At 46.0% G+C, this 9,908-nt stretch overlaps 1 protein-coding gene across 1 annotated transcript; it reads right to left on the bottom strand.

Moving 5' to 3' along the window:
• Window positions 1-602: 602 nt before the first annotated feature.
• Window positions 603-9,625, bottom strand: LOC135889518 (zinc finger protein 664-like). The gene is made up of 4 exons (XM_065417383.1): window positions 9,611-9,625; window positions 6,267-6,393; window positions 2,010-2,126; window positions 603-1,600 (listed from the first exon to the last, which is right to left on the bottom strand). Exons 1-4 carry the CDS (start codon window positions 9,623-9,625, stop codon window positions 603-605), a joined length of 1,257 nt encoding a protein of 418 aa, XP_065273455.1.
• Between the last annotated feature and the right edge of the window lie 283 nt (window positions 9,626-9,908).

Raw genomic sequence — 9,908 nt, 5'->3', positions numbered from 1 at the left:
CCACCCAGCCCACTTCTGGGTGCCGTTCCTCCACACTCCCCTCCCCTTCCACCCATTACTCTCAGCCGCCACCACCTCTCGATACCTTGGCAGCTTCTTGTATTCTCTCGTCTCTCACTATCTCATCCCTCCCTGCTGCTTCTTAGTTCTAACCCTGCGCATACCCTCCTCATATCCTGGCACCCCAGAATTATCTCCTCCCCTCCCACAGCTCTGTTCTCCCTTCACCCATGGGGTCCTGAATGGCAACATTATACGCTCTCCTTTCAAAAGAGCTCAGCTGATTGTCACACAAGCCATGCATGAGTCATACACCTATTTACTCAATTTAGAATTCTACAGGCAGCATATTTTCCTCTCTCCCCTACCTGGAGCTGATGAACATTCCTGGCAGGAGGACACATGCTCCTACAACTCAAAAGGAAAGGAGTTGATAGAAACGATCACAGGACTGACCCCAAAGAAGAGTGAGCCGCAAAAGGCAGAAGCAGGCAACTCATCTGGGGGTAGCGGAGAGACCATGGTGAAGATGGTGCAAAGATCACTATGTGGGAATTAGCAAATGTGATTTAAAAAAAAAAAAAAAAAATCTTTGGCCAGCCCTAGTCAAGACATTTATTATAGTTCTCTCTCATGTGGATTTTCTGATGTTTAATAAGGCTTGAGCTCTGATTGAAGCGTTTCCCACACTCAGAGCATCCATAAGGTTTCTCATCCATGTGGATTCTCTGATATGTGGTAAGGTGTGAGCTATAACCGAAGCTTTTCCCACACTCAGAGCATGTGTAGGGCGTCTCTCCTGTGTGGATTCGCTGATGTGAGATGAAGGCTGAGCTATAACTGAAGCGTTTCCCACACTCAGAGCATGTGCAGAGTTTCTCTCCTGTGTGGATTCTACAATGTGAGATAAGGACTGAGTGCCGACTACAGCTTTTCCCACACTCAGAGCACGTATAGGGCATCTCTTCTGTATGAATTCTCTGATGTATGATGAGCTTTGAACTATCAATGAAGCATTTCCCACACTCAGAGCATGTGTAGGGCTTTTCTCCTGTGTGCATTCTCCGATGTCTGATAAGGCTTGAGCTCTGATTGAAGCTTTTCCTGCACTCAGAGCACGTGTAGGGTTTCTCTCCTGTGTGGATTCGCCTATGTCTGATAACATTTGAGTGCACACTAAAGCTTTTCCCACACTCATGGCATCCATAAGGTTTCTCACCTGTATGGATTCTCCTATGTCTGATAAGGTTTGATCTCTGACTGAAGTGTTTCCCACACTCAGAGCATCTGTAAGGTTTCTCACCCGTGTGGATTCTCTGATGTGTGAGAAGGGAAGAGCTCTGATTGAAGCTTTTCCCGCACTCACGGCGTGTGTAGTGTGTCTCTTCCAAGTTGATTTTCTCGCGTGTAATAAGGTCTGAGTGGCTACTGAAGTTTTCCGCTGGCCTGTGCTGACTATCACAGGCTTTTGCTTTTTCTGAGAGTGCACAACTCCTGGAATCATTCCCTTTCGATCTTCCTGATAACATCCCTTGGGGTAATACTTGCTCAGCATTTTCCTGCTGGGGTTTCTCCTCGTTCTCACTCACCATCCCAACACCTGATGGGAGACAGAGACAATCCAGACATAGGTCACTCCCTGCACTGGAGAGAAAGGAAATCTCAGAGAGGGGAATGGAAAAAGGGATGAACAAACCAAAATATGTGCGGGAGAGATCAAACCTATCAGGAGCTGATTATCCCCAAACCTTTCCCCAGAGGAGAGAAAGGAAGGGATCAGTTCTGGGTCCGCATCTCACCATAACTCTCAGGGGAAAGCGATATCGGGGAGGGACCTGCTGCCAGTTGTCAGTCAGCGTAGAGGGGAGCCATGAGTGACATCTGCCTAATGATTCCACATCTGCAGGGAACAATCTTGAACTTGGAGAGCTCACAAGGTCTTTGTAGGGCATCCCAAATGTTTCCTGTATTCATGAACAGTTTTTGAGTTGGTTTAACCAATTCCTCACCTGTGCAGGCAGCTCTCAGGAGCACTTTTTTCTCAGAGCCATGGAGGTCTGGAACCCACGGCTCTTCCCCTCGTTCCAGCTCCGAGATCACATCAGGTTTGGAAATTGGAAACCCTACTGCAGGCAAAGAAAACAAGGGAGGTCAGTGGAATTTGTGGGATACTTGTCACAAAGAATATTCCATGGTTTTAACCCCAGCTCAGCGGAGGAGGGATAGCTCAGTGGTTTGAGCATTTGCCTGGTAAACCCAGGGTTGTGAGTTCAATCCTTGAGGGGGCCACTTGGGGATCTAGGGCAAAATCAGTAGTTGGTCCTGCGAGTGAAGGCAGGGGACTGGACTCGATGACCTTTCAGGGTCCCTTCCAGCTCTATGAGATAGGTATATCTCCATTTTTTTTTTTTAAAGCAGTAACGTCCCAAGACCAGCTTCCTTGGCTCAAAGTGGCAGGAATTATATTATTATTAAAAATCATATGCATTACCTTAGTGCCTAACGGCCAACTAACAGTGGGTCCCCATTATGCTAGGCAAAGTACAAACAGAGAATAGCAGATGGCCCATGCCCTGAAGAATTTACAGTCTAATTAGACAAGACAAACACAGAATGGGGGAAGGGGTAGAACCCACCAGCAGAGTGAACTATGTGACGGCAGAGTGACAGATCTGATGAACACAGGCATACATCTTGAGACTATCGTATTTAATGTTATGACTAGGGCCAGTGTTTTCCAGAAATTGCCGCTATTACTGCATTTCCCCCCCGAAATTACTCTTCATTTCTGGAATCACCCTTCATATCTGGAATTTCTGATCAGAGGGTGGGTGGGGCATGCAGGGTCACAACCCCACAGATTTCTGCCCAGAGACACCTGACTCCTCCCCAGGGTGCAGGGCAGAGGCTCGCTGCGGTTGAGACTTGCTGCCAATTTCTTCCCTCCTCATACAAGTCTGGGCTCAGCAAAACCACCGTGGAGTTTCCCCTGGGTAGGAGGGGCACCTGGCAGTGGAATATCAGGCTCCCTCATCATGCTGAGGAGTGGACGGCACTCGCACCGGCTCTCGGCTGCGTCCACATCACCTCTCCCCTGCTCATCTCCCCTGCACACAGCTGGTTCATGCCCAGTATCCCCAGCACACAGCTGGCTCTAGGCTCTCAATGCACAGTGTCTAGGCCCCACCTCCCCCACACAGCTGGCTCCTGTCCCCTCCTCCCAATGCACTTTCATGCTGTAAAGGATTATATATTGCTCATATTTGTCAATTACTCTGTTTTCATTGCCAGCAAACACTGGCCCTAGTTATGACTGTTATCTGTATATTTGAGCCAGCCCTTGAAAGCATGAATACTTCACAGACTATGATGCTGAGATGGCCAGATGATACCGGGGAGGGCTGAGGGATGGGTTTCCTGTGCAATCTGGTGTCACTAAGGGGTGATGAATGCCAGATCCTAAAGCTGGTTATGCAGATCTCAATCTTTTGAAGCTTTGCCCCATGAAGAAAGGGGCAGGGTCTGATTTTACCTCTATGAGGAAACTGAAGACAGACTTTTTGGGGAGAAACAGCTGAGTTTGAACTGACTGAGGGGGGTCTTTTGGGGCTACAAACTAACATGACCTAATAACCAAGAGGTAAGCTTTTAAGGAAGGCTTTAATACACTTCGGAAACAATCAGTGATTCCCAAGAGGACTGATGAGGAGGCGATGGTAAATATGCATTTAGATGCTTTTCTTGTTTTATATCTTTTCCCCAGAAGGCACACTGACACTGTCATGGATCCATAGGATCTGTGCAATGCCCTGGCTTTTAAACAGTCCTTGGGAGGTGCCCCTTGAGTACACTAGACCCCCAAGGGGTCCCACACTCCTCCACAAGGATAGGCCATGTAGCTTCAACACCTGAGATTGAGCCTTGGGCTTCAAAACTCCTATTTCAACCTGCAAGCTCTGCCAGCAGGTCCAGCTGAACTACACTCCTATTCAGAGACTGTTCCTCAGTCAATGCACAGAGCAAGTTTTTGCTGTGACACTGGGCAGACTATTAAAACATAGCAGGGTTTATTAGTCAACTGAAACACAGCATTGGAAAGTCCTTAGATTAGGACAGAGAAGCGAAGAAGACAATATAGTCCATACTGGCCAATGCCCTTGATCCATGCTGCTGTAGAAAACGCTTTGGTTTCCTTTCACTGTGACTGTTCATTTGTCTTCGCTCCAGTAGAGCTCCCTGCGTCTGCGAGCCCAGTTCTTCCTGCTCCCAAAAACATAATGAGTCCATGTATGCTTCACTCAGCCAAGCTGAGATACACAGGCAACAATTATTTCCTTGTCTCTGTCAGGTATTCCATTGATATAGGTTGGTCCCAGCCAGTCCTTAATTACCCATTCATATCACCCCATGACAGCTACGTGACAAAACACCTCATGTCTCCTGCTCTTTCTAATCATAGCAATACCAATCACAGAGGGAAACTGAGGTGCATATTGGCATCATACAAATATCACCAAAATTCCCACCTCTATCACACACACACTGCTCACAGCCCTTGGAGAGAAAGCAAAGCACAGGAACTGGACATTAGTCCAGGGAACACAGTGGAGGACAAGCTGCAATCCTCAAACCCTGGTCAAAAAGGAGAGGCATGTGGGTCCCTACCCATAGAGAGGGGCTGGCTAGAGGCCTGATACCTGACAGGGCATTCCTTGAGCAGACCCTGGAGACAGGTCAAAGGCTTAGCTACCCCAGAACTGTGACATGGCAAAAGCACATTTTGGGGAATTAGGAAATCTAGTGACTCAGGTGTAATGGGAGGGAGAATTAAACTCCCCCAATGTGTGGAGAAGGCTGGGGAATTAAACACTAAAATTCAGGAGCAACAGCCTCTAATTCTCCCGGAAAAGGAGAATGTAAGAAACAAGAACTGGACTACGCAACCTCAGGAGGAACAGGCTCAAAGATCCAAGGAGATTGGAGGGAAGACAGCTTGTGGCTTCTGCGGATGGGGGTGGGGGGACAAGACTCTCTCCAAACTCTCACTCCTGTTGACCCCGACCTAATTTTATGATCTATGACCCAGTCTCATGTCTTGTGGGCAATTTTATACTCGCTAGAAGTAAAATGTCATTATCAGAGTATTGCTCATTAGTTTGGAACATGCATGGAGGGGCAAGGAGGTAAACCAAATTTAATTTGTCAATTAACTTTGAGCAGCCATGTACAAGGGCAAATTGTACCCCAATACGTAATCTTATAGGTGTAAAAATTGTACAGGCTACACTACCACCCTGTGACATCATCAACAAAGTGCCCATTTGTGCCAGGGTATTGGCCCTGCTATGGGAGGGAGGAATGCAGCAAGGACTTAGGATCGATGGCCAAGGTCACTGTGCATAGAGATGGGGAAGTTATATGGGGAGGGGGGTAATGAGTGGGAGAGGGAGGTCAAGAGTTTAAATAATAATATTAGGGGGGAAATGTATATTGAAGTGAAACTGAACAGAAATAAAACTGGAGTGTAGGCTCTAAACCAACAAGGCTTGGGTTGGGATTCGGGATTAAAGGTCTGGGATCCCCCACACCTCTAAATCCCCAAACCTCTCCTCCCTCCCATTGACCCACCCAGCCCACTTCCTGGGTGCCCTTACTCCACACTCCCCTCCCCTTCTTCCCATTACTCTCAGTCATCACCACCTCCCAGCAACTTCAGAGCTCCTTGTGTTTCCTCGTTGTCTCTCACTACCTCATCCCACCCTGTTGCTTCTTAGCTCTAATCCAGCACACACCCTCCCCATGTCCTGGCACTCCAGAATTAGCTACGCCTCCCTTCTCCTCCCCTTCCACGGCTCTGTTCTCCCTTCATCCATGGGGTCCTGAATGGCAACATTATGCACTCTCCTATCAAAAGATGAGCTCATCTGACTGTCACACAAGCCATGCATGAGTCATACACCTATTAACTCAATTCTACAGACGGCATATTTTCCTCTTAAAATGAGGAAAAGGCATGAAAGCTCTAGTTATTAAGGTACTTATTAATGGGTCCAATAAGGATACATTACATGCAATTTTAAAATGACTGACGGCACCAAAAAGGCACATGTCCAAAAATTATACTAGTGGGTGGGAGATAAGGCAAAAAAAGGGGGGCAAGGAAACTTGTGAAAACTTGTATGACGAATGAAGGTATAAAGTTCTTACTACTCAGGTTCTTTAGAGACCCCACAGCTTCTAATAACCGAGGGGACAGAACTCCTTACCCAGAAAGACCACCATCTCATAGCTCTCCTGCATGACATCCCTGTAGAGGGCTCTCTGACTGGGGTCCAGTAGAGCCCCCTCTTCCCTGGTGAAATACACAGACACCTCCTTGAAAGTCACCGGCTCCTGAAAGAGTAAGAGTCCAACACTCAGTACCTGCTGCCCGAGTCACAACTCCACTATTCACGGAACAGCAGCACCAGGTAAATGGAAGCTCCAGGAGGCACATGTTAACAGAGTCCCGCCCTCACCTTGCTTAGAGCAGCCAGGAGGCATCAGAGAGTGGAAAGAGAGACCCTTTGGAGGGATAGCTCAGTGGTTTGAGCATTGGCCTGCTAAACCCAGGGTTGTGAGTTCAAAACAAGGGAGGTCAGTGGAATTTGTGGGATACTTGTCACAAAGAATATTCCATGGTTTTAACCCCAGCTCAGCGGAGGAGGGATAGCTCAGTGGTTTGAGCATTTGCCTGGTAAACCCAGGGTTGTGAGTTCAATCCTTGAGGGGGCCACTTAGGGATCGGGGGCAAAATCAGTACTTGGTCCTGCTAGTGAAGGCAGGGGGCTGGACTCAATGACCTTTCAAGGTCCCTTCCAGTTCTAGGAGATGGGATATCTCCATTAATTTATTTATTTATTTGTGTCTCGCAGCTGATAGACGGAGGCAGGGTCTTCACATTTATCACATACCAACTAGCCAGAGCTTGATACAGGAGATGGGGCTGTCTCTGGACCCTGCTGGTGGCTCCCTGGTAGGAATCCCAACACTCTCCAAATAAAATATATGGAAGAAAGGGGAAGTCAATAATAAAGAAAATAAGTTAGGTCAGAATTATAGAAAATTGGTAAAGGAAGCTATCAGAAATCAATGACCAATTAATGAAAATAAGAAGGAAGTTTTTAAAAAGTATATTAAGTACAAAATTAATCCCTAACAATGGTAGTGGTAAATTACTAGATGGAAATGGCAGAATTATCAAAAATAATGCAGAAGAGGTAAAAGTGTTCAATAAATATTTCTCTCCTGGATTTGGAGAAAAACAGTCATATAGTCGTATCATAAGATATTGACGACGACACTCTTTCCATTCCAACAATAACTCAAGAGGACGTTAAACAGCAGGTATTACAGTTAGATATGTTTAAATCAGCACGTCCAGATAACTTGTATCCAAGAGTTTTGAAAGACCTGGTGGAGGAGTGTGGAGGACTGTTAATGCTGATTTTAATTAGGACTTGGAACACTGGGGAAATTCCAGAAGACTAGAATAAAGCTAATGCTGTGCCAATATTTAAAAAGTGTAAAAGAGATGACCGAGCTAATTACAAGAGTGTTAGTCTTAATCGATACTGGGCAAGAGAATGGAGCAGCCGATACTGGAGTTCATTAATAAAAAATTAAAGGAGGGTAATATAAATTAGTACCAATTAACAAAGGTTCAAAGACAATAGAGCATATCAAACTAACTGGATATCCTCATTGGATGAGATCAAAAGTTTGGTTGCAGCTAATATTATTGATGTAATATACCTAGACTTCTGTAAGGCATATGACTTAGTTCAGCACAATATTTTGACTAAAAAACTAGAACAATACAAAATAGACACAGCATACATTAAATAGATTAAAAACTGTGATTGTAAATGGGGAACCATGGTCAAGTGGATTTATTTCTAGCGGGTTCCCGCAAGGATTGGATCTTGGCCCTGTGCTATTTAACATTCTTATCAATGACCTAGAAGAGAATATAAAATCATCACTGATAAAGTTTGCAGTTGCCACAAAGATTGGGGGGGGTGGTAACTATGAAGTGTCAATAGATTTAGGCTCCAGCACTCAGAGTCTGGGAAGTTTTCCCAGCCCTTGTTGGAGGGCTATTTCCTGTTCCACAAAGAGGGGAAGTTCCATTCCCAACTCTTGTGCCTTGAAATTAGGCCCTATCTGACACTACAATCCATATTCAGCATAGTGGTATGATTATAAAATGATTAGGAAATAATTATGATGCATTTTGTGCAAGATGCATCATGTGGGGTGTCATTGGAAAAGTTATGATTTGCTGAATTTGATTATCCTATTTGTGTGCATAGATCATGTTTGTATCCAAAGTTATGGATATTGACTATGTATCCGTATTTCAAATGTGCTTACTCTGGGTAACATCCACAACTAGCCTTTCAGGTACAACAGTGAAGAAGCCAGACAGTGCTGATGGCTCATCAACAAAGACGATGGACCGTGGAAGAGCTTAGCCTTCCTGTGAATGTGTCAGCCAGCCTAGGAGTCATGGCTACTATGACACAGCAGGGCATGCGACCAGACCACATGACACTGAACTCCATTTTGGTACCTATATTTTTCCACTAACTGGACTGGGAACTGAGTTTGGAACAAAGGGTTCCAGCCATATGGAAAAGCTACATAAGGTGGGGTGTGACATCATCTCTTGGCCTCATTCCTCACACAAGAGAACTCCTGGAAACACCTGAGGAACAAAGACTGAACTGGGGGAAGTGCTGGTCCCGGGGTAAAGGGATTTCTAGCTTGTGTATGGAAACTTGGGGGACTGCTTGTATCATCAGTCAGGGTGAGAAATTGCTAATTCAAATTCTATCCATCTAGTATGTTAGACTTAGTTTGAGTTTTTGGTTATTTGTTAAGCAATCTGATTTGATCTGTTTGCTACCACTTATAATCACTTAAAATCTATCTTTCTGTAGTTAATAAACTTGTTTTATGCTTTATCTTAATCAGTGTATTTTGAGTGAAGTGTCTGGGGAAAATCTCGGCTTGCTTAACAGAAGATTGTTGTGCATATCTTCCCCATATCGAGGGGAAGGCGAACTATATTAATGAGCTTACATTACACAGATCCCTGTGCACTATAAGATGGTATAATTTTGGATTTATACTACAGCAATTGTGCAAGGCTGGGGAGCTGGGAAATTGGCTGATGTCTTCTTTCTGTCCTTGAGTGGCTTAGGTAAAGCACTCAGGTAGGCTTAGCTGGGTGTATGTCACCACCTGCTGTCGTGTGGGTGATAACAGGACCTGGAGAGGCTGGCTGAATCTCCAGCAAAGGAGTGTGAGAAGGGCCAGCCCAGCTTCAGGGTTAGAGGGCACAGCGGTTCCGAGAAGCCCTTCCAGACTGCACCCCGGGGGTGACAACCCCTCACACCCTACATTACACAAGTCTCAGCAGCTTTGTCACATCCTGTCCCCTCCCTTTCTCCACCCTAGAGATTTCCTGCCTCCCACCACCTCGAGCAGCTCCCACCCTCCTATGCATTTACTGCTCCTCTCCCTCCAAGCAGAACCCACCACCAGCTCCCTGATAATCCCTTACCTGAGCCAGCTCCATTGCAGCCATTTCCTTCCTGCTGGGAGGAGGGGATGATCTGGAGTGAAACCTAGACGTTATTCTGTAGCCTGACAGGGCGAGAAGGGCAATGTGAGAGAATTCAGACGGGGCTTTTGTCCATTCCACATGTCGATTCCCTTTAGGATTTTCCCCTGCTAATGGACATTCTAGGTTCTGCCAAACTGTGAAGCACAGAGTGACCTTATTCCAGTACAGGCCTAGCCCACTCCCACCAGGGTGTAACCCCTTAAACATGGTGAAACCCTCCCAGTAGCAGAGTCTC

This window comes from Emys orbicularis, chromosome 15 (genome assembly GCF_028017835.1).
Source record: "Emys orbicularis isolate rEmyOrb1 chromosome 15, rEmyOrb1.hap1, whole genome shotgun sequence".
In the NCBI taxonomy this organism is placed as follows: domain Eukaryota; kingdom Metazoa; phylum Chordata; order Testudines; family Emydidae; genus Emys; species Emys orbicularis.
This window is presented reverse-complemented; position numbering and strand designations above follow the sequence as displayed.